We start from the raw sequence: 26075 nt of genomic DNA, 5'->3' as shown, positions 1-26075 counted from the left end.
CGGAAGGTCCCTGTCCTGCTGCTGTGAGCTGTAGAAGGGCAGCTTCAGCAGAAACAGGATGTCAGGACTTCAGAGGAGGGTGGCAGGGACTCTGGAGGGGAGGAGGGCAAGGCCAAGGGAGGAACAGGGGCAGGCTGAGCAGGCCATAATTGGAAGACTGGAGAATGCTAAGAGCAGGCCAGATGCTCTTCACAGCAGCAGTGGCCCCAAGGACATGGCGTCCCAGCCCCATTTGTGTCCTGGTACACACTACCTCCTTGGGCAGCAGCACTGTCCACACCCTGGGGTGTGGCTATGGAGATACCACATCATGCAAAAAGGCAGGAATGGATAGAGGGACAGGGCCTGTGGTACCTGGCAGCCCTCATGGCACAGGGCCGGCTCACAGCTACCTCGGGTACTTCTACCTGGGGCCCTGCATAGCCTGAGTCCCAGGAGGGTTCCAGCAGAGAAGCAGCAGGCAGCTGGGAGACTTCCCCTTCTCCAGGGAGCAGCAATGGAACAAGAGCTCGAGTTCCCTCTTCTGCAAACCTGGAGCCTGTGAGCAGTCAGGTCATCCGTTGTGTCACACTACCATGTTAACAAGGTGACAGAACCCAGTCTGAACTCAAGCATTTGTGGGACTTCCTTAAGCCTAATGTACCCTATAAAACCAGGGCCTGTGTTAGTTTCCTAGGGTTACCACAGAATGGTGGCTTAATGCAGAACCAGGGCAGGAAGTCATAAGTCTGAAGTTGCCAGCAGGGGACGCCCAGGGGAAGAACCCAGTCTAGGCGTCTCTCTTGGCCTCTGGGGGCTGTCATGTGCTGTACCATTCCACTTCTGCCTCTGTGTCCCGTGACCACCTTTCTCGATGTTCTGATCCCTGCTGTGAGTACACCAGTCACTATGTCAGGACCCAGCCTAGCCCAGGATGACCTCCAGGAAGCTTGGCCACCCAGCACAGACTCCAGTTTCCAAACTAGGTTGTATTCGTGAGCACTGAGTGAACACAAACTTTGGAGGGTGTTCTTTAACCCAGGACCATCCGTGATAGGATCATGTTAGGCATGGAATGAGACAGTACATACATAGAGTGTGAAAGGGGGTGACTGGTCCCTGTTAGAACAGAAAGGATGGTCACAAAGCCGCTCAGTGCTACTTGGTAATATGAAATGCCCCTTTCAGTCCAGCTCCTGTTCCTGGTTGTCACTATCTCACAGGGATCTTAATTCCTAGAGCTTATGCATCTGTCCAGCCTTTCCCCTTCATAATAATGAGACAAATCCTTGATGGTTTGCAGCACCATTGACCATGTCAAGTCCTAACACTCTGGCTCTGCCCCCCCTGTATTCGTGGCCATGGGGAGCACTGCTGGGCCAGAGGTCATCAAGGTCACACACCGCTTGGTGCTGCTCTGGTCCTCTCTGAATTTCTCTTAAGTCTTTCTCAAGTATCTAGCAGTTACTGTGCAGTGACATGTGACAGATGTCATGGGAAGGTCTCTATGTACGTGACCACCTCTGGGGGAGGGCCTCTCCCAACAATGTGTGCATGAGGGGGGCACAAACTGCCCCTGGGCAGGGACACACACCTCCTAGGGATCAGGGAGAGGCTCAACCCCCACCTCACTCAGAGCGAGAGTCTAGAGACCAGCTCCCCATAACGCCGTCCCACAGATTTCCTCCCAGGAGCTTCTCTCCTCCAGCTCAGCTGCAGGGCTCAGGCCACTTTTCCTCCCCTATATTCTCAACACTTCCAAGATAGCCCAGCAGCAGGTTCTGCCCACCTCCCTCCAGAGAATCCCACAGCACCTCCTTTCAAATGGGACAGAGTTTTAAACAATGGATGGTGCTTCTTTCCACCTAGGTTATAAATGCTTATAAAGCACAGTATTTCTTTTTTTTTTTCTATCATTCTCACAGCTCCTGGTAAATGACTACAAAGCATGCAGTTAGAATGAATCATGAATGCATCTCAGGAATTATGAATTTAGTACTGGTGAAGTATTAAGCTATGTTCATTGGCTCACAATGCTTTCAATTAACGGGCAACAATTATTAGGTAATTGAAGTTGTCTCTATCATGAAGCATAAAATCAAAAGGTTGCAAGTTAAGCACATTGAAACCCTGAAGACCAATGGACACAGCTAGGGAAATTCTAAGTCCCAGGGTCATTACTCCCATAATCTGTCACACACACTCTAATGTGCAGATCTCAGATGGAGACCTGGACTTGGCTGGCGACAGAAACCTAGATGCCGTCCCATTGGTCCTCGCAGTTACCTCCTCAAGCATTGTGGCCCATGCTCCTGTATCCTCCCCATCCTGGGCTAAGGCAGAGGAAAGGATGAATTCACAGCTTCTCTTCAGGATGACTGTCGGCTGCATTCTAGGAGCAGCACCTGAGACAGGGTGACTTTGGTAAGGCAGCCCTCTCCCCACTGTGGGACCAGAGGACACAGACAGCGTATGCTGTGTTACAGAGGATTCATTACGCATCACAGCTCCATGTCTGTGCAGCTGGAGGTGGGGACACTCCCAGTCTATGTGGCCACCGTTCTCAAGGGGGCAAGAGCCCAGCTCTACCTTCTGCGGCAGTCTGCCTCCACCTATTAATTACCACATTTTCAAAATGGCATTTGTGCAGCTGGCTGTGGACGGTGGGGGAGAAAGGATGAGCTGTTCTCTGTACAGGTCCTTCTGCATCACTGTGGATACAGAAGCCGCTCAGGGGAGCCACCTTCTCATAGGGACAGCGTTAATTAACTGCCACCAGGGATGCATCAAATGGGTGTCTTTGTCATTTACACACTAGTAAACATTAGTAAAACATTTAATGTAGCCTGTGTGCTTAGTGACTAGAGACTTCAGAATTTTGATTTCTGTGACAATCTAGCAATTGTAAGAAAACAGCTGGGTGAATGCTGAGGTTGGATGTAGTTTAAGGACAGCCCAGGAGACCACGAAAAGTCCTCCTGGCTGGCAGTGGAGTGCCCCTTCTCCCACGTGGTGGTGCCGAGGTGGAGAGACCTTGAGGTCAGGTCATCAGAGGCTCCAGCCTCCGAAAGGTCGGTGCAGTGCTCAGGGACACTGGATAGTTCCCAGGAGAGACGGTGCCCCTGAGAACTCAAGTCCACAGCCTGAGTCCCTCATCCTTTGCTCTCACCTAGTGACCTTTCCACTGTGGAATTAGCTGGCTAAGCCAGTGAGGCCACCCTGGACTTGGACATTCAGCTTCTGGAGCTATGAACTAAAATATTCTCTTGTCTTTAAAAGTACTCAGCCTCAGTTATTATGTACAACAAAAAGCATACTACTACAGCTACGTCATCATGAACTAATGGCAATCTCATTTTATTTTTTATGCATAAAACACTAAATATATGTGTATATATGACATTTATTCTCTGACCCAAGGCTATGCTTTTAGAGATGAGATAGGTAGAGGGGAGGAAACTCAGTCCTACAGGTGCAGTCAGGAGATGTAAGCTGATCCGTGAATAAGCCACCCAGTGTGCAGAGGACTCTGGGTGAGTCCTCTTGATATTTCTGGTAGCAGAAGGGTAGAAGCGTTATACAAATTAACACCAAGGTCAAAATGATTTCAAGATTTCTGTCCTGGAAGACCAGGGGAGTGAAGCAACACTGACCAAAATCGAGAGGGAATTTTGGTTTGGGAAGAAGATGGGATTAGATATTCTACTTGGTGCAGGTAGGTGGAAAGGCAGGATTATTAGAAAGGAAAGGAAAACGTTGAGCATGAACTCACTTCCGTCAGCCACTGGCTGCTTCTCTGACAGACACTCATGGAGGCTGTTTCCTATGCAGAGTGTTCAGCCAGAACCAGAAAGTGTCTGAAAGGCAGCAGAGGCAAAACAGCTGGTGGCATTAACAGCTCAGCTCATTTACCTCTGACATCACCCTGAGAGATGGTATGATGCTGTGGACCTTAGATGATCTCTAAAGTCAGAAAGCATGGTCCTCAATCCAGGCAGCACTGCAATAGCAATTTCTTCTTCTAAAACTTGTCTATAAAATGCAGAATGCTGCACGAGGTTACTAGGAGGATTAAACTAGTCAAGTCACAAAAAAGCTTGAGCAGAGTTAATTACCCCTTGCAACACAACAGAGGACAACCACGTTAGCAATCACCTTTCATAAAAATGTATTATCTGAGCTGGCAGGATTGATGGGTGTTTGGGAACAGCAAGTTCAGTAGCAGAATTTACATCTGCAAGTTTATCTGTCTCTTTAACTCTCCCACTCGCTGCCTGGTCCTCCATCTCTTTTTCTTTTGAGTGGTGTCACTCACAGATGAAGGAACAACCCTGAAAGGATATTTAGAAATTTTCCTGGTAGAGGGGAGGAGCTGTTTAACACATTCTAGACTGATACAGCACATCAAAGTGATTAACTGCAACTAAAATACCACCAGCTCCTAGGAGATAACAAAGCATCAGGGGTACTAAATTCACAATTACAAACATGCTATATTTGTAGATTTTAAAACTTCTGGAGTCCTTTTAAATGATATGCTACAAATCTTAGCATAAATAACACCACAGATACTATGCCTTGAAAGAGTACATTTGATTCTTTATACTCAGAAAATAAAAGTGCTTTTAAATAAGAGATGAGAAAGTTTATTTACACAAATACATAATCTGTGAGATTTAAACAATCATTTAAGTGGAAAGGCTTTTTTTTTTTCCTTTTTGTGACAGTGCTTTTTTACCTTAATTGCATGAACATGTACACTGGACCACTTGAGTAGTGTAATGCTAAGTAAAAATATCACTGCTATGACTAAATGAAAACTTGTCCTGAATACATTTCTGGAAGAAGCAACACACATGGTAGGGAAACCACAATGCCTTTACAGAAATTGCTTGGCTTTCCAAAACAATGTCTTAAATTGCAAGAAAGTCTCATTTTCCCTATAATATTTTCTTCCCTTAGTGAAGAAACTTAGTAGTGATGGGAGTGTTTCCAAAACAGATGAACAATTCAAAGGAAGTTACTGCTAGACAGACAGACAGACAGCTAGTAGACAGACGTAGACACATACATAGTAGATACAGCTCTATTATTTTATACTTTGGTTAGATCTATGGGTTGAATAAATACACTTGAAGGGATTAAGAATTTGTTTCTCCCCCAATTTCATATACTGGAGTTTTAACTCCCATGCAGTGGTAGTAGAGCTGGGCTTTGGATGATGACAGGTTTTAAAAATGAGGTACTGATTCCCTTATGGAAGTAGAAGCCTTCAAGAAGAGAGAAGGCTCTGGAGCTTCCTTCTGTCTTCATGAAGCCCCAGCAAGATTGGGCCATGTATACGCCAAGCACCCCGGTCTTGCACTTGTCAGCCACTAGTCTGTATCTTTATCCAGCAGCCCTGTGGACTGAAACACCCTCCACAGCCACTGATTTTACTTTTCACCCTGTAATAATGCATGTAAAAGTACCATGGTCACTAGAAATTCAAATTCTCTGTGGAGTCGCTCAACTGCTTCTTGATTATTTGATGTTAAGGGGAACTTGGTCAGTGTCTATGATCTTTGCTTCCAACAGAAACTTTTTCAGCACTCATGGGAGTGAGAAATTTCACAAGATCCCTTTCTGAGTACATTTTCCCCCTGCCTCTTTGTGGGAATTTTTTTGTGGTGTTTTCTATCACAAGGAATAAATCAGAGGGTGTATGGGAGGGTTTCCTGCAGTTCCCCGTGCAGGGCAAACATGTAAAGAACTCCAGGTGCACAGGAGTCTGTCCTTTCTGCTCCCTCTGTCCCTTGGCCTACATGACACTGATCACTACACCAAGAAAAACATGGGACTCTATTCTCCAGCTCTCTGTGTCATTGCCACTCAACACACTCATATGTAAAAAGCAATTCCTTCCATTAAAACCTAATCAGATTCATTAAAACTTATTCTTTGCTTCCTTTGAATTGAAAAATCAAATCTGTCTGCTCACAGTTCAGGGTATTTACACCATTGATTACACGTGAACATCCTGCCACCCACCATGCACCACTCATGTTCTGCTTAGGAGAGTACCAGTTAAGGAGCCCTCTGCCAGCCTGGGCAGCAATAGAAGGTTTCAGTTTGGCAAGATATTCTGGGCGTCTCTTGACGAACTTGCATACTTCTCCAAATGAAGCACGATGGATCAATTTCAGTGAAAGCAAATTGAAGATAAATTGTATTCTACAAAACATGAGGAAAATCTTATGACACAAAATCAAACAATTATATGGAAAAGTCTAGCAAGACAATGCTTAACCTTTTGTGGAACTTCTGGGTCATACCTGAGCCTTCTTTTCAGATTTCCTTTTTGTATCTAATCTGTCCTGTAAGTCTGTAAGTCTGGTTTCATCATCTTTCTGTTCCAGGCTGCCCTGCCTCCTGACATGTGCTCCTCTTCCCCCTGCCCTTCCTCTTCCCCACTGTGTAAATTTGAGAAGTTTCAAAGCTTTCCTAAATTGCCTCAGCAATTCCACATCCTAGAGTGTAGAGGACCCACCCTAGAGTGGCTCGTTGCCCTGATGGTGTAAAGGAGAAATGAGGAAGGTTAGGTCTCCTTCGGTTCCTCAGAGGAGCTTCAGTTTTCACGTTCAGCCTGGACATCGTCTCCTGGCTTCTAGCACAGACTGGTTTCCGCCAGGGATTTTTCAGCCTTCCAGTGTAGACTCTTTAGTCTTCTGTCACAGCCCATCAGACTCCTGACACCAACTCTCAAGGGTCCTACAGTGAGCTCCAGACCTTGGATGAGTCCCCTTAGTCTCCAGTGTGCAGACTTCCTCTTCATCCAGCTCTGTTGATGACTACTATAAGCAAATGCTGTAATTCTGTATACATTTGTGTATCTCGTGTATACATTTCTCTAGTAAAACCATGACTGATACACCCACCTCCTGCCCCCTGGAAGCTCCTGCACCAGGAGGAGGACCCCCAACAGTGATCCACCTCCATCCATGGACTAGGGATCCTTGGCACTCTCTACATGATCTCTTGGCATCTCAGCTGCCCTGGCCCTGCATCAGATGGAAGAAACAGGCATCTCGTCAGTTAGAACTTGCACGCTGGAATAAAAATAAAATCTACCCTGAGGATCCCAGTGAGTGGCAGGGGTTGGGAATAAGCAGGTTGGATTCCCTAACTGAGGGTAAACCGGTCACCTGGATGCCAGGTGTCACTCAACATGCTCTGCAAACCCAAGTGCTCATTTCTCCATCAACCTTCCTTTCCTCCTCCAAAGTCATTTGTTTTTTCCTTCCCAAATGAACACTGTTTCCTAAGCCCTTAAGCACTTGCCATAATCTCCTTCTGCTCCCTTCTCCTCTCCTTCCAAGTGGACCACTGGGTCCATGTGAGCTAGCCGTTGTTGATGGCTCACTGCCCTTTCCAGCTAGAGTAATTTTGTACGGCACACATCCTTCTTGGTACTCGTCAGACCTTCTGGAATCAGTTAGACCCAGTCAGCCCTGTAGACAGGTCAGAGCCCTCAGGAAGGACCCAGCTTCACTACAGGTCACACAAAACAAAGGCATCACGTGTAGGAAAACAGATGCCCCTTGAGACGAACACATTCAGTGAAGTGAATGAGACATACAGCTTAAACACCACGTGAGTTTTCTTACATAAGAAACCCAACATATAAACATATTAAAAAGCAAACTAAGACATAGATAATAGGAAAAATTAAAACAGATCTTCTGCAAATGGGAAGAGGATGAAGAGAAAGAAGGAAGGAAAGGAGGAGAAGGAGATATAAAGAGAATTGTAAAGTGTTATGTACATGTAGCAACTAACCACCATGAATATAATCACTATGTACGCAAATGTGTCAATAAAAACTTCTAAAATTTTTTCAAAAATGCAAATAACTTCCATAACCATTATAGTACAGAATGCATTATCAGTTTTTATAGACATAGTGTCACAGCCTTATGCTAAAACCCTGGAAACACATGTCTTACTAACTTTATGATTTTCTTAATGATTTTTCCAGGTGAAAAGTGTAAATAGATGAGAGAAAGTTCTAACACTAAATGAGCCACAGAAATAAAAATCTATTTCTGAGCCTTTTGGAGTGTAAGTTGTGGTTAATGTCTTGTGAAGAATGTCTATTTCAGATTAATTGAACTACTGGTTTTAGAGTCAATCATGACATGTTAATTTATATTATTTTCTTCAAAGCCTTCTTCATTTATACCATACCCAGAGCTGAAACAATTTGCTCACAAAGGCCCTTGGGAAAGTAGACTCTACTAAGAACAAGGACAGAAAAATTCATACACAAGAATCTATAAAAGATAGAAATATAGTCTCTGGAACATAACTGAGATTTGCATTTTACATTTTGAGAAAAATCCAATAGGCCAGGCAAATGTAGGGGTTACACAAAAATTTCCCCATAAAACAAAGCTGGAACTATTGCAATACCGGACTCCACAGTATACTACAGAGCATACTGTATGGCGCATCATGGCACTAGCCAAAAAAAGGGACACGGACCAAAAGAACAGAATAGAGATCCCAAGATGACCCACACATCCACAGCCAAGTGGTCTTGGTAACAGCACCCTCCCAAGAGCTGGGGAAAGGCCCACCTCTGAAGTACGTGGTGCTGAGAAAGCCAGGCATGGAGTGCAGAGCACAGACTCCTTCACACCACACACAAGCCAACTCAAAGCAGGTCGCAGCTCTAACGTAAGACTGGGAACGCCTGAGCTACTAGACAAAGACTGGTAGAAGCAACTCTTTTGTTTTTGATGAATTGACTCTTAGGTCATGAGAATTCTGAAGGAACTGACTTCAGCACTATGGGTGTCCAAGTGTGAGCTAACAACTAATGACTATTACAGCCAGGATCAACTCCAAAAGAAACAATTTCGTGGCTAAGAAGTTTCATTAGCAACTTGAATGAATAATTTGAGAGAAAATCACTTGCTTTACAGACAGGTAAGCCTTATAAAGCAAAATATAACAATTTCAGCAAACTGCACATTTTTTGCTGTCCACTAGATATTTAATGATATTCTTTGGGAAAAGTATTTTTTCTTTTTTCTTGAAGAGTTCAGACCGTTAAAAGCCAGCAGCCTCATTTCAATTTCCCAACTCCCCACAACACAGACAGCATTGGACGCCACCTGCCCTGGCACGCACCTTCCTTGTCGTCGTGGCGCACAATGGCGTCCTGCATCACCTCCGCCAGACTGAACCGCACCTTCCGGCTCTTGCCATGTCTCAGCCTCTTCAGGAAGCCCTCCTGCTTCTGCAGCGCCCTCTCGCGGTCGTAGTAGGCTTTGATTTGCTCGCAGCGCATGCGCCTCACCAGCCGCTGCCGCTGGCCCAGAGGAAGCGACTCCAGCAAGCACTGGTCAATTTCCATCTCATGGGATCGGAACGCGTTGCATAGCTGAAAGCAACCTGAAAGAACAGAAGGGAATCACTGCACCCATGGGTGCACACGCAGTTCCCGCACCCCACCTTTGCACAGTACTAGCTCCAACAGTTTCTGTGCTGGGAACAAATTCAAAGCCCTCTGTACCGCTCGGGGCGACAGAAAGCTGATGTCTGGCTGGAGATTCCTCAGTAACAAAACAAGCAAGAGAGTTAGAGAGAGATGGGTCTGCACAGCACAGCTGCCACAAACCCAGTCTGCTGTTTATATAAACTGCGCCTAAGCTCTACCTGTTCACCCAAGCTGATTAATGCTGAGTCTGACGTGTTAATTTTCAGTGAAAAGTCCCGCCTCATCTTTCCGAACATGCTAATGAAACTGCACAGGACGCAGATTCTGCCCGTTTAGTGGGGGCGAACACATCCACTGTCGGCAGGATATACTGGTCCTGTCCACGTATCTACTGCCGAGTCCTTTCCAGTGACTTCCTAAGGGGCCTAACTCTGGTCAGTGTCAAGACTGAGAGAGGGAATAGAGATTTTATTTTAGCGTCTCAAAATCATGACTATGACTGTGGTTGTCCTGCTCTTTGTTTCACAAATATAACAATTAATAAACTGAATTCTGCACTCTGGATTGAAAAACATTCACCTTATTTCAAGCTGTTATTTCCTATGTCACCACCCAAAATGCCTGCAATAAAATTGTACACTAGGCTAAAAATTTAACATTGGCAGACATTGAAAAGCACTGTGATCCTAGAACCTGGCTCACAGAGATTTAGAGCTAGATGCATTGGCACATACCGATAGCTTTAGCATTCAGGAGGTTGAGGCAGGAGGATCACTATGAGTTCCAGGCCAGCCTGCGCTACATAGTGAGTCCAGGCCAGCTTGAACTACCCAGAGAGACCTATCTCAAAAACAAAACAGAACAAAAACAAAAAATAAATAAAGATTTGCCGACTTGCTTGTATATTGTCTTGAAGATATTTTTCATAAATCTAAAGCAAGTTTAAAAACAACCCTACACGCAGAAAATGTGGCTGACCATATGCAACCTTTGAGAAAACTGCCTGATCATAGCAATGCTGTTTCCATATCTGCTTCTTTTGAGACTTTTCACATTTTTATTTCCCAAAACACAGGTGCACCCAGAGACCCCTCTGTTTTGAAGTAGAGACATTTAGCTGAGAAAGGCTATGAGTTGTTGAAGATGATTTCACAGCAGAGCTAAAAGTTCTCCATACAGGATTAAGACTAAACAGGATAAATCCCAATGGTGATCTAAAGCTAGGTGTTTACTATTATTCAGTTGCTCCTACATACAAGGAAAGAAAGAAGAGAGAGAAATCCATATTGAGAATTCTATTTTTGTTGCTTTATTTGCATTTGAAAACAGCTAAATAGTCTACATCATGTTTTCATGAGCCTCCCTGTAAGTTTGTAAAAGTGGTGTTGGAAATGCCAGCTTGCCACACAGGCAGTATTTACTTCCCAAAGACCTCAACCCAGATAGACATCAGTGGTTCTGAAGGGAGCCGCAGATTTGTTAGTCTGACCCAAGGCAGGGTCCCCACCACAAACATCCCGTCTGAAATTAACACCGGGCAAGAGCTGGCTTCTACTTTCAGGTCTGTCTAGAAAACCCTCCCATGTTTTGATTTATCCACTTTGATGCTCACCACGTTTTGACTTCCAGGACTGCCCTTGCTTGTCACCAGGTACCTGGAGACCCTCAGAACTGCCAGAAAGCTGAACAAAGCAGCATTCCTAAGCATCCTGTGCTGATTAGCATGCGAGACAGTGCGGATAATGTAATACACACAGCGGACCTCCACACACGGTGCCTCAGAAGGGTCTCATGGTGAAACTGTCAATTAACTTCTAAGGACTCTGCCGTGATAGCTCAGGAGTCACTGGGTCACCCTCACACACTGCCAGAAAGGAGTGGCGGGGCTCGTGCTCAAATTAATCTCTTTATTTTCTCTTATAATTTAGAAGAATCAAAGGCTGCCAGAGTGAAACTTCCAGTTCGTGCGTGTATAAAATACTGATTTTAGATATAATCTTGACCCGTTGACTCTAAAGAGCCTATGGGTTGTTTTATAATACAAAAATGTATCTAGAAATTGTTTTTTATGATTTAAAACTTCACTGGGTATTATGATCTGTCCTTTGCTTAGTTTCAGGTCCTTAGGTCTGGGCTGAGTGGGGAGCTTATCAGCATAGAGGGAACACATGGAAATTTGCACTTGGGGTGCCAGAAGTCGGGAGCCCTCTATTTGGCTAGAAATACCAGAACGAGAAATACCACTAGAAATACCAGAACGAATACCTTGTGTGATACAGAAGGGGACTTGAGGCTGAGCTGCACAAGGTCACAGGCATGAGTCCAGGACCCAGGTCCTAGTGCAAGCTGTGATTTCCTTTGTCACACAACAGACCTGCAGGAGCCAGCTGGCGCGGCTCACCTGATGCCAGCTGCTTCCCACACATGGCCTACTCAGCATCATGCTCTTGCCCAGTGCACAAGTCAGTGACATGCAAGTGTGTTTGTCACTGGGGCAGAGTGACTTGTGCTCCAGAAAGCAGGTTCTTCTCCTTGGGCGATATACAGATGTCACTTTCAGAGTCCCAGGCCTGGCTCACAGGAAGCAGCATGTGTCCCAGGTGACTGCCTCAGAGCCTGGGGCCTGCAAAGCCATCTGGGAGCCACAGCCACACAGAGCCCTGGTGGGGCTCTCTGCCACATTCCTGGCCACAGTGGGTCTTTAATTCACTTCTCTTAGCTTCACCTCTGATGCTTGGGGTTTATAAGTGTAACAACACTTAACACCGCCTTACTGTAGGGTGTGATCAGGAGCTGTTTTTTCTCTTTTAGGGCAACAGTGCTAAGTGGTGACCCAGGGAAACTTGCACACAACTTGTGACAACCGTCAGCCTTACCCTTTGCCCGGTACATTCTTAACACGCACTTCCACGGGGTGCCAGTGAACTCTGATTTGTAGTGTCTGCCTGTCATGCACACATTTCCAGTGCACCTGATTTCGTGTTACCTGGATGACAATCAGGAAAGCAGCAGACAGGGAGAGATGCCCTCCACCAGGCCCTGGGGGTCAGGGTAGCCAGCTTCAGGACACCATGGCACCCGCCCACTTTAAAGGCATCAGGTACAACAAGCCCTCAGGGCTGCATACTCCTGCAACCCTTCCAGCTCATGACTGAAGCAGAGGGCCTTCGACCCCGCCAGAAATTAATACATGACCTCTGGTGGGAAAAAAGAAACAGTTGTTCTAGACTGTGGTTTACAAGACCCCAGGGATGGCACCATGAAATAACACTCTCAGGACCTTAGAGCAAAGCAGAAACACGAAGCACGAGGAGGAAAGAAGTGAAGAAAATGAGCTGCGGGAAATGTTCTGCTGTGCAGCTGCTCAGAAAACCTTCCGCTCGCTGAAAGCATGTCTTCCCAGGCTCAGCACGCACAGTGCTGGGGACTCTCGCACACTGCTGCACGGGGGCCCAGAGTATTATTAGGGGTACAAATGATCTGACCCATCGGACCTGTATGAAAGGCCACCACGGATTCTCAGTGAGGAGACTTCTTTCTCAAGCACTGATGGGTGATGGGTAAAATGGCCATTCTGTGCGCCACAGAGCACAGCGAATCTGAACGCAGGGGAGGAGGAACTGCACAGGTGTTTTCCTCCCACCACCAAGCACAGGGCATCAACAACAGAAAAGGACCTCACTTCCCGAGGGCTCTGAAACGTACTGCGCTAAGTCTGCATAATGGCACTTCAGGAAACAAACTCAGGAAGTAACACATTTCCCACTATCCACTGACAGAAAAAAATTCATATGAAAATCTGTGGGTGAAAGTAGAGCAGTTCATAGATAAAGTCATAGCTTTAAAGGCATATCAGAAAACAGTCTCAAAGATCAACGAGCAACCTGAAACAGTGATGTACATCCGAAACCTCAGCACTCCGCAGGCGGAGGTGGAGGGGCAACGGAGAGCCGAAGGCCAGCCTAGGCTGCACAGCAAGTTCATGGCAGCCTGATCTATGTGCAAAGACCCTGCCTCAAAAAGAAAGAAAGTCCATATGCAAGGTATCTGACTCATACTTTAGAAAAGAATAACATAAGAAGCCCCCCCCAAAAAAGAAAGAAAATTATAAAAGGAGGCACAGATAAGTAGAAATGAAATTAGGAAGAATAAAGATGAGAAAAGACATGAGAAATGAACAATATCCATGTAACTTTTAGCTACTGCCTCAAAACAACATAGCTAATGAACAGAGTTATTATTGTTCTGCAGATTAAGCTAGTTAAGAATGTAGCACCCCAAAGTCAAAAGTAAACAAACAAAACCAAGAAAAACAAGCTTAATTTACTTCGCTCGTACTTAAAGAATGAATTCCCTCAGAAAATAGAAATAAGAAAGTAATTACTTCAATTCATTTTCCAAAACTACCAGGGCCTTAGTCTAGGAAGCAAAGGAGGGCTTGGCAGGCAAGGGCAGTGGCAGGCCAGTGGCTAATGCCCTCGAAGTACGTGTGTAAGCAGCCTGCAGTGTGCTAGTCCCAGGGACTCAGGGCAGTGTAGCTTTAAACACAGTAACCTGGAGAGCTGCTGCAAATTCTGTAAGTTCAGAAGAAAAGGCTATGTATCATCATTTCTACTGTAGCTGGAAATGGAGTTCTTAGAATAGAAAATTAGATATTAAAAAAGGGCATAAAATGTATGTAGGAAGAAGAAAAACTGTTACCATTGTAAAAATGTTATCTAAGTAGAAAACCCAATACTTACTAAGAATCAACTTGCAGGACTGATAATTGAGGAGTTTGCTGAATTCAAAAGAAAACAAACCTCTCCAAACATCACAAAAGGTGTTCCACTTTGCTGATATATTGGAAAATGTTAAAAAAAAATTATCAGTGGCACGGGTTGACAAAGTTGATGTCGTTATGACTGAGAAGTACACCGGAAATACTGGTAAAATTTAAGTTGCGTCTTTCCTACAGCCAAGACACGTGCTCTAGACAAGCTTGGAAAATAATCGGAGAGAACTGAATGCAAAATAAGCTACCATGTGAGGAGCGGGCTTCGTGTGACAGAGACCACAGTCTTCTTCCCTTAGCTTTGAGACAGTGAGTCCTCTTTGCCAACTTCTTCTCTTTATTATTTTCTATTCATGGCACTGGAAAGGGAATGGAAACAGATTGGTGGAATAAGAGGGATGCAAATGCCACACAAGTGCAGCCACCAGCTTTGTGACAAAGTTTCCAAAGCAAATCACTGCAGGTGGAAGTTCTTTTCAGTCAGTGATGCTCACGCAACACAGCCGTGTACTAGTAAGTGAAGCCACAAACACTTCTCCATCAAACCCCACACCTGCCCAAAAATTACATGAAAACGCACGAATTTCAGTTCAAAGCATGAAGCTGTGTCACTTCTAGAAAAAAAAATCCTTGAGATGTAGACATCACACGAAAACACCATCAATTAAAGGAAACTGTTGCTGTGTCGTGGATACCATGAAGAAGACAAGACAAAGGCCAGACTGGAAAAACTGGTGGCAACCTACTCATCCAGTGAGAGAACCATATCTCGAATACATCAGAACTCAACACTCAACAATAAAAAAATACAATACGACTAGGAAAGGTCAAAGCATGTGAGATGGTGTCCACTACAATGCACGGCTAGCAAATAACACTCGCAGGGGCTAGAAGAGCGGCAGCCAGTGCCCTTGAAGTGCCCAGTATGCCCAACGGCACATGAGCCCAGAGTAACACAGTAACAGCTGCTTTGGATTCTGTAAATTTAGAAGCATGATCAGAAAGGAAGTACAAAATGAAAACGTGATCATCTCACGGTACCTGTGTTAGAAGAGTAATCCCTGTACCCAGCGGGGGCCAAGAGAGAGAAGCTGGAAGGTATGATTGAAATGGAAATACGACAGCTGTTAGGAGAACAGTGGGCTGGTTCTGACCGAAACTGTATCACGAAACTGCATTTTCAGATGAAATTGCATGGCTTGGGCTGATCCCAACCACTTGGGACGTTTTGTCCCACTGGGCCTCCTCGCCATCCTCAGCCACACCCAGGACCCACGTTCCCACTCAGTCGAGCGTGCTGGGGTGCTCCGCCTCAGGCCTCTGTCCCTCAGCTGCACGGCCAGCAGTGTCCAAGAAGGGGCCCCAGGAGACAAGACAGGGCCATCAGGGCAGGGCCTGTCTGTGTGGCCAGATGTCTTAACTGTGCACTGGATGGTGGGGGATGCTTTGTCCTTCATCACTGGACCTTAAAAACTTAAGCGAGGGGCTGGAGGTTTAGCTCAGCGGCATAAGCACCTGCCTTGCAAGCAGGCAGTCGTGAGTTCGATCCCTGGTACCGATTTAAAAAAAAAAAAAAAAAAACACTTAAGCGGGAAATGAATTCAGTCCAAGGTTCAACAAATTCTTGGGGTGATCAGAAATAAGTAGCCTACTCATCCAGTTTTCTAAGAGAAAAATGAGTTACTGTGATGAAATAAAAATACTATAGTTCCCTGTGACAGATAAAATAGACCTGAGCACTTCTAAGCAGAACTATAGATGGATCAGAACTTAGGAGAGTGAACGGTATTTCCCTACACCAGTGTGCGGTTACAACTTGGGGGACCCTTTCCTCGGGGTACTCTGAGCTCTGTCTGCTGTGTAGAAGCTTTTGGTGATCACCCCGATGCCCTGGGAGGACAGATGCGCCCTTCCTGCCCCCCCCCCAGACTTGGCTGGCAAGGCCTGAGGGGTGTAGGGAGTGGAAGACCTCTCCCCAATCTCATAAGCCATTGTTACCGAGAGACCTATGCAGGGCTGCAGAGTGACATCCCCTTGACTCAAGGAGAGGGGGCCCCACAGTGACTTGCAATGTACAGCAGGAAGCAGCGGGTGGCTGTGGACTTGCCCCAGACCACACAGTGGTGCTGCCTGGCTGCCTCCTCTGCCCTCCACTCCTCCCCATCGCCTGTTTCTTCCAGCAGCCGCCGCTCCACAAAGTGCACCAAGCACTGTCTCATGCTTCCTTCTAACAGCGTGAGCTGAGACACCAGGTACAGAGGCAAACAACTCCTCTCCCATCTCCTATGACGGCTAACAATCTTCACTAACAGAGTCAATTTTCCCATAAAGGGAAAATGTACACGAATTGAACAGAGATTACTAAATGATATGAGATTGCAACAATAGGAAACAATAAAGGCACAAGAAGTAATAAGACATATGCAAAAGAACGAAGTTGGATATATATTATACATATAGTGGGTACCAGGAATCGAACCCAGGACTGTGCACTTGCCAGGCAGGCACTGTACCACTGAGCTAGATCTCCAGCCCTGAATACGCATTTTACATCACATACAAAAATCAACTCTGGATTAAAGACCTAAATATAAGGTCCAAGACTATGAAATGCCTTGAAGGAAAATAAGGAAAAATTTAGTGACACTGGGCTTGGCAGTGACCCCTTGGATGTGACATTAAAGCACAGACAACAACTGAAATAGACAAATCACACTTTATAGAATTTAAAAACCTTTGCACACTGGAAGATACAATTAACTGAGTGGAAAGGCAATCACCCTACAGAATGGGAGAAAATATTTGCAAGCCATATCTCTGAGAAGAGGTTAATATGGAAGAGATATAAAGAACTATGAATCAACAGCAAAATTCAAGTAATCTGGTGAAAAATGGATGAAGAAATTCACAGATATTTCCTGAAACATGATATACAAATGGTCAACAGTATAATGATGTTCATCATCAAAAATTGTAGATGAAATTTAAGTCGAAACCAGAACAAGGTAGAATCACACATATCATTTTCTTAATTTCTGCTATCAAAGGAACAGAAAGTAAGTGTTGGCAAGGATGTAGAGAAGCTGGAATTCTCCTGTACTGTTCACAAGATGAGAAAATGGTCCAATTACTATGTGAACTCCATGGAAGAGCCTCAAAAAATAACAAAGAGAGTGACAATCTCATCCAATAATCATACTTCTGGGTATATTGACACGAAACTAAATCAGGTCTCAAAAAGTAGTTTTTGGACTTCCGGGAGAACATGGTGGACAGATAGTAGATACTACGGAGGCTCTCTGAAAGGCTTGGTTCAGAAGTCAGGAATGGTATGGACTAAGGAGACATAAGCCGGTAGAGATATGCTCTGCTGTCTCAGGAACGAACTGGGCTGAGACAAACCAACTTGGAATGCAGTCCTGGTGCTAAAACAGGAACAGAAAAGTCTCGATGTGGAGGCTGGACCCCGCGCCATTGGAAGCTGCGATTTGGGTTTCCCACTGCGCGGCAGCTGGCTGCCTCTACAACGGCTCGGCAAGGAGAGAGACACGCAGAAGCTCTGAGAACCGGAGTCTGCGAACGGAGTCGACCTGTGTACACTGACTTGTGGTGAGGTGAGTGAGAGAAACTGACACTCTACCACAATTTGACTCCAGTGGAGGACTTTCTGGGCTCGGGCAGTCTTGCGGGAGCAGGGCGCGGTGGCGACTCCAGCCACACATCCCCCTCTCGGATGGGATTGGTGAAAAGTGCCTGGCCTGCGTGATGCTGCTGGCGGACTCGGTAGGCTGGCCCAACCCAGATCCCAGAGCCTGACGGTGGCCCGGAGGGGCGACTCCGCGTAGGCTGCCTAGTCTGCCAACTCTCTGATGCACTGCGGTGGGCGGAAACACCTAGCCAGCGCAATTCGATCAGGCTCTGGCTGACAGGGAGGGAAGCTGGGCCTCCTATGTAAGCTTGCATATATAAGGAACAGAGAATATGGGAAAAGGCAGTTAACGAGAAAGGCTCCTCGGCCCCCAATTCTGAGAAACAGGCAATAGCGGACACCGCACCAATAGACATAAAGCGCCATATAGAGAGCCTCATAGACCAATTCAGGAATGAAGTTATCAACGACCTGAAGCTAGAAGTATGCAGAATAGTTAGAGAAATGCTAAGCACCACCCAGGAAAAAACAGATGGTGGAATGGAAGAACAGAAAAAGAGGGGAGAATTGTTTGATGGAGAAAACAGAGAAAGCATAGAGTACGTGAAGCAGGTTCAAAGGGAATACCAAGAAACTAAGAAGTCTATCCAAGACTGGCATAACAGCTTGAAAGAAACTAAGGACAGACTATCTGAACTGGAGGGCAGACTTGTAATATGGGAGAATGAAATAAAAAACTTCTTAAAAATAACAAAGAAACAAACAGCAATAATACAAAGAAAAGAAGATGACAAGAGGAGCCATAACTTAAGGATTAAGAACATAAAAGAAGTAGGGACACAAACAAGTGAACTACAAAAGCTACTCACAGAAATAATCCAGGAGAATTTTCCTAATTTAGCAAAAGGTAAAGATACTCAGATGTATGAGGCATACAGGACCCCAGCTACCTACAACCCAAACAGAGCGACACCCAGGCATATAATAATAAAAATTCCAGAAATTCAATACAAGAACAGAATATTAAAAGCTGTCAAAGACAAGAAACAGACCACTTACAAGGGAACACCCATCAGAATTACAGCAGATTTCTCTGCACAAACCATCAAATCACGAAGAGCATGGGGGGAAATAATTCAAGCTTTGAAAGATAATAATCTCCATCCAAGATTGAGATATCCTGCACAACTGTCCCTGGAAATTGATGGAAAAACAAGGTGCTTCCAGGATAAAGAGGAACTGGGGGAATTTGCAACCACCAATTCAACTCTACAGAAAGTATTGCAGGATATTCTAAAAAAAGAAAAATACAAAGAACCCAGAAATAGTGGCGGGGAGGCCACAACGAATGGAACAGAGAACAAAATGAAGAAGACAAACTGACAGCTACTGACAGAAAAAGAGCTCAACAGAAATGAGACAGAGAAGATTGGATGATAGGAACAGCTATTTTGGAGAAAATGACATCTTAATAGGTAATACTGATTTAGTATCATCTTGTTTTGAAGTCTCATCTAGCTTTTGTTCTTCTGTCTCCAATGGTCTAAATAGGTTGTATCTTATTGGATTTTATTATGTAAGATAGTATAAGCAAAAACCTTTTAAAGACAAGGAGATTATACAGAAACCATTGTTCATTTTCTGTTAGACGATTCTAAATACTCTGTAATGCTGTCATTCTCTTAAATGGTTTTACATTGTTTTGATATACTTAATGCTACAGTATACGAAGTTGTACTCAAGGACTTCAAGGAAAGAGTCAATATGGTAACTACTTTTGGGTCGGAATTATCTGGTGGTTAAACACTATTCTGCTTAAATGGTTATGTTTTGATCTGCGCTGTTTCGCTGTTATGCCCTCTTTTATCTCAATCTCCACTCCATTATTTACTTTTTTATTTTTATCTGTTTAATTAAAGGGAAAAAATAGCAGGATATATTATAATAACCCACTTTGACTTTCTATTATCTTGATTTGAAGCCCTGTATTACTCTCACCATCTTGTTTTTGTCTGATGTTCCCCTATTCTGTTTTGCTGGATAGTATCGGGTTCGAAAGTTTAGGCATCAGCTGTGAAGATAATGAGATTCATTATAACGCCCATTCTCGTTGACTTTTATCTACTTTTGAACACCTACAATGTCTCCAATGGTTTGGTTTTGTCGGTTTTGTTCTTTACTATTTTGTTCAATTGTATTATAACTAATGATATAGGCAATTCTATTAGAGATAGTGGGAGGCATTATGGTAACCATTGTTGATCACCTTGCATTATGTTTTCACATTATCTATTATGTCCACCCTTTTGACTTGACTGTTTCTGGTCTGTTATGTCACATTTGGTTTTACTCTCTTCCAAAAAAGCAATAAGAACCGTGGGAGCAATGAAACTCAAAATGTGTAATAGTCATTGTACAAAAGAGAGGAAAAGAAAGTGCTCTAAACTATATAACTGCATGTATATTTAAGTGTATAAGATAGAAAATGATATCACAGAGTTTTATTGGATCATTGAACAGAACTGTTTGCAGCATCATTGTTGGAATGTCCACTCTACAAGCTTTAATTTTGTGACTTGAACAATTATTTCTAAGATGGCAATATGTAATCCATTAACTAGTGATTTCCTACTGTTAATATTTTTTTCTTCAGTAAATCTGTACAACTTGTACCCTTTCACTGTTTTTTTCCCCTCTCCTTAAATAAAATTTTAAAAAAATTTTAAAAAAAAAGTAGTTTTCACATCCAAGTTCTTAGCAGAATGCTTCCTAATACTTCAGAGGTAGAGACAACTCAGATCTCCACAGACGACTACAGAAGCAAAATTTTATATAAGTGCATATATATATATATATATATATATGTATATATGTATGTATGTATGTATACATACACCTGTGAATGTTATTTAGTCTCACAAAGGAAGGAAACCCTGTCACAACCTATAACATAGATGAAAGGCAAAGACATTATTTTAAGGGAAGCAAACCTTAACACTAAAAGTTAAATACAGCAGAATTCCACTTATGGCCTAGTCAGAGTCTCAGAAAGTAGTATGTAGCTTTCCAGGGATTTAGGGAAAAGAGGGCAGATGGAAATGCTCAGCAGATCTGCTACACATAAAATGTGAATGCACGAAATACTCTTGAACTATATGCTAAAAATATATGACGGGGAGGAAGCGGAAGGAAAGGCACAAAAGGAGTTAAGATGGGCGAGGTACATTTGCCAGCTCCACACAAGGAACATAAACATTATAGACTGCAAGCGTGCTAATAAAAACAAATTAACAAAACAATGTTTGTGACGTTAAATTTTATGCTGTATTTTTAACGCAATGAAAAATGGCAGGGGCTGGGGATTTAGCTCAGCAGCATAAGCGCCTGCCTTGCAAGCATGTATATATGTGTGTGTGTGGTCTTTAATATTCCAGGAAAAATGTAGCTGCAAATACCATTGATGTTTGTTTTAAATTCTGAAAGCATAAAGGCTGGCTGTCTAGGAAGGAATTTTGCACACTTACAGGTATGGAACAGGCACATACACTCTGACATTTGCTCACCCAACAACTCCTCTAGCAGAACTTTTATTCTGGAAATCCATCGTTACAACAAGCTGCAGAGATTTCCTTTTTCACTGCAAATCTGCTGCCAATAAAACAAGAGAACAAAGCAAATGTTCCAAGAAGAGTGCAATCCATTTCAGCACGCACCCCCAGAGCCCAGAAAACCCTGCTGCACCCTAAATTTTAATGTCCTGCAATCAAGCAGCAGGACCACATCTCTGTTTACAGAGCAAAAGCAGTAGAAATCACACGGGGGCAAGGCGGAGTCCATGTGGCCCCGGTTACCTAAAGGTTTAGGCACACAAGGTCTGTCTCTCATAATCCTGCTCTGAGATTCTCCTCTCAAATACAGAGAAAGGAACTTCAACTATTTAAGTAAACTCAAAGAACATTCATTCTTTTTGGGAAAATCAGTAATCTTTTTCACCTCACGGCTTTACAGCTACATTTAAAAAGATAAATTCATGCTATCTAGAAGTGATGCCACAGGTTTCCATCCAATTACGTGAGATGTTTTTCCAGTGGAAAAAATGTGACAAATACTTAGAAATTACAATGGAAATAAAACAAATATACATGGCACAAAAATTTCTGCATAATTTATAGTTTTCCCATCCATCCATGCTCTTATACATTTAGTATTTTCCTTACAGTGCTTCTTTAATAACATGTTGCTTCATTATGATAACCAGCTCTCCATGGACACAGATCTACAGCCTCTGGTCCCTCCAGGATATAATACTGAAAGGTGTCACTTGATGTGGTACTCGAGGTCTCTGCCACGTGGACCCCATGTCTGTAAACCATGGCTGGCGGAGGGAACCGAGCTCATGTGGAACTGCCATTGCATGGTTTGCCTGCGTTCTACACCCCAGAGCCAGCCCGGCCTGTGGAGACTGTGCTCTATGGCTCTGCCCTTGGGTACCAACTGTGTGGTTTCAGATGCTCCCTCCACCATGTGCTGGCTGTGTGACTCCCCAAAGAGCTTCTCCCCTCTGTGTTCACACCCAGCTCACAGAGAGAATCCCATGGCAAATTCCTGAGCAATGTCAGCAGGTGGGTGGCTTGGAGGACACTTCCACATGCCCTGTAAGAGCAATGCTGCCACTGGGAGCCATCCAGGTAGATAGCACAGCATGGCCTGGACCTCGCAGTCCCCAGGGCAGTGGTGTCCCAACCTCCTGCTCCAACCATGGTGAATCAAGATCTGGAAGCGCCAGCTGCTATCCTGTCCCGTCCAACAGAAGCAAGGCTTTGGGATTTAAGCCACTTCAGACAAGCATAGAGCCCATGTGTTTGCAATTCCCGGTTCATGGGAGTCCTCCTCGGGTTCACACTCAGCAGGACAGACAGATCTGCATCCTCTGAGCTCATCCTCTGTCAGCCCCCCCAACGCAGGCTGAAGACTCTTGGCTCACTGCTCCTGCCAGGCTGGGCACTTTGCACCCAGCCTCCCCAGTGCCTAGGTCTTGGGGGTGAACAGCCTCACCCTCAACTTCCTCATCGTGGGCTGCAGCCAGGTTGCTCTGACTCCAGGGTCTGGGTCCTGAAACAACATCCTGGTTCTAGGCCCATGAGTAGGTGCTAATGCTGACAGCCTCTCTGTGTCCTCTCTTTTTAACTGAAATTCCATGGCTGCAGGTAAAATTTCTAGAAGGGTTTCATCACCTTCCTGGACCGTGGGCTCCACAGCACCAATTAGTTCAGTCATCCACCAACTTACTCAGTCATTGCAAGATATTCTGAGTGGTGGTGCACCCCTGTAACCCCAGAAGTCGGAGGCCTGACATGGGAGGATCACAACCTCAAACCCAGCTAGTGTTAACTTAGTGACTTAGCAAGGCAATGTCTCAAAAATAAAAATTTAAGAAGACAGAGAACACAGCTCAGGGAAATAGTTCTGGTTCAATTGCTGCTACAGGGTAAAAAATAGAGAAAAGAAAACTGAGACTGTGTTTCCTGCTCCAAGGCCTGTCAAGCACAAATGCCACCACCTCTCCACGTAGGCTCCATGGAGTTATGATCCGTGTCACCATGTAACTCACTCCCTGAAAGCTTTGCAACTCAGAGCTTCTGTAGGATCGCAGAGCTGTGTTCCCATCTGCAGACACCTCACTGCAGAAGGGTCCCATTGAGCAAAGAGAAGCTTGTTCCTGCCTTGCCTTTGCCTCCCACAAACTCTAAGAGGCTTCCTGTCCCCACGGATCTGTCCGTTCAGTGACTTTCACAGGGCTGACTGGGTGGCCAAGAGACAACAGGGACCAGGAGGAGAAAAGCGCTTTCAGGAGACGGTGCAGGAAAGAAGACAAAGCAGTCACTGAAGTTGGGAGTGATTGGGAGGGAAAACTCCACATGTGCATCACCGGGGCTGGAGGAGGAGCGTGTGAGTGTGCAGGGCGGGATGCAGGTGGCGGACCCCCAAGGTCCAGTGGCTGATCCCCACAGGCCAGCACCGGAACCCACAGGATTAGAGCTGCGTGCGCATTGAGAAGGGAACGCACAGCCCACTACGTGACTCTTTTCAGACAATGTCTGAGTCTGGTGTTTAATCTGAGTTTCTGCAGGTAAGCAACAAGCCTCAGCTCATTAGTTATTACATCTTTTAAAACTATGGGCCAGGCATGGTGGCACACCCCGGTTATCCCAGCACTTGGGAAGCTGAGGCAGGAGGATCGTCTTTTTAGGGATTGTCTTTAACGATGAAAATTACTGCAAGTATTGGGAAGAGATAGAAATCTTTAAAATAAGACTCTGTTAAAGAGTATTAGTGGCAATCTTTTATGTGAATGGATAACTATTAATGACATTATCCTTTATCTAATATTACTGTGAATGCCATTAACGTGTCAGATTTCATTTATGCAAATTTGATCTTAACTTCAAGTCAGTTGATTAACCGAGCTGTGATTCTTTGCTAAGATCCTGGACCCACCCCAGACCCGACACAAAGGAGGCCCTGGCCATAAGGGAGAAGGCACAGAAGATAAGAGACGCCCACTGCACCCTTGTGTCCCCAGCAACATGGCTCTGACTTTAATTTTGGGGTTGAGACAGGGCACAAAACCATCTGAAATGATAGCATAAAGCAACACAGGGTAACACCGAAGTTTTCATAAACTGGCGGCTAATGGGTGCCACTGGTATCACCTGTTTCTAGTCTAAATGCTACTGTAAACTCCATCAAAAGTCACCAACTGAGAATCCTTTTTTGCTGTTGTTGTTTTGAGGACTTTAACAGTACCTTTATTTTTGTACAGCTGAATTCTGGGCTACGGTTTTTTTTTTTTTTTTTTGTCTTTTTTTTCCTTACCGGGATCAAACTCACAACTGCCTGCTTGCAAGGCAGGCGCTTACGCAGCTGAGCTAAATCCCCAGCGGCCCCCCCTCCACCCCTGGGCTTGGTTTTTAAGCTTACTTCTTCAGCATGTTCACGTGTGATACTTACACTCGAGTTTTTCTACCTGTGCCGTTAACAGCACTGTGGAAAACCAGTTACTATGGCATCCTTCTAAGTTTCACTTCTGCTCAAATTCATAAATGAAGGCAGAATTAAAACAAGATAATAAAAAGTGGAAAAGTACACTATGGGTGCTATGTTTTCAGAGACTGTCACCTACAAATAGCCATTTAAATTCCTTAAGAATTCTTTTCATGCAACAGCTTGAAATATGCCCAGATTACGGACCTTCCATTAAAAAGCACTGTATTAACTAGTCATTCACAGAGGGAAGCCTTCTCATGGGTCAATACAAGAAAACAATGATAAGTTTTACTTCATCCATGATTATAATCATCTAGGCAGATGGTATATCCATTAATAGATGAGTGGACAGACAGACAGACAGACAGACAGACAGACATCTGCTCCAAGTATGATAGCAGGAGCCTGGACAGAGAGTGGGTGGAGCAGGCACAGGAATCTGGTTCAGAAGCTGGATGATGTCTGGCGTGACACTGAGGGGTGTCCTTGGGCTGACGCTGCTGGGCCTCCCGGCATGGAGGCAGGAGTCCTGCTCTATTAGCAGAATGAGCCAAAGCATGGCCCTCACGCTGGGAACCCAGGATGCACAAGTAAGATTAGAGCAAGAGGAGCCTTGGACCCGAGATGGAGGAAACTCAGCACAAAGACGGGACCCGCCGCTTCTCTCTGGGCTAGAGCTCTCTAACCAACATCTTAAGGACACAAGATTGTTCATTTAACATCCCCCACGGCTTCGGGACTAAATCCAGTGCAATTTCCATGGCTTTTGCTTGCTACTCAGGACCTTCCCTGGGTCAAGATGCCAAACGAGTCCCACTGCAAAGTACTTGCTGTGGCAAAGAAAACCATGCAAACGATTTATCTTCGAATAGCTATAGAAGCGGCGCTCATAAAAGACAGAAACTGGGAAAGACAAAAACACCCACAAAGAAGTGAAAGGAGACAGTGAGGGGACCCCTGAGGAGTAAAGAGAACAGATCTCAATGTGCGTTGACATAGGAGGATTGTAGATGCATTGTATTCTAGAATAACAGCCAGTTTCTTTAACTAACTAAACACACTTTTGTTATGACCCAAAAATTGTATTGTTGGTCATTTATCAGAGAGAACTGAAAATATAGCTACACACAAAAACCAGTAGA

At 44.6% G+C, this 26075-nt stretch overlaps 1 protein-coding gene across 5 annotated transcripts in view; it reads right to left on the bottom strand.

Annotated features, from left to right (window-relative positions):
* Myo16 (myosin XVI) overlaps positions 1-26075 on the bottom strand; it is a 470083-nt gene that overhangs the window by 342870 nt on the left and 101138 nt on the right. For all 5 annotated transcript variants that reach the window (XM_063247024.1, XM_063247026.1, XM_063247023.1 and 2 more), the window contains exon 2: positions 9154-9417. In XM_063247024.1, the coding sequence (XP_063103094.1) occupies positions 9154-9379 (226 nt within the window). In that variant the 5' untranslated portion in view covers positions 9380-9417. The remainder of the gene's footprint in view (positions 1-9153; positions 9418-26075) is intronic.

The sequence above is a fragment of the Cavia porcellus genome, unplaced genomic scaffold, assembly GCF_034190915.1.
Source record: "Cavia porcellus strain 051 isolate PalLab524CR breed Dunkin Hartley unplaced genomic scaffold, mCavPor4.1 scaffold_4, whole genome shotgun sequence".
Lineage (NCBI taxonomy): Eukaryota > Metazoa > Chordata > Mammalia > Rodentia > Caviidae > Cavia > Cavia porcellus.
Note: the sequence above shows the minus strand (reverse complement) of the source record. Positions and strands in the feature narration are given on the sequence as shown.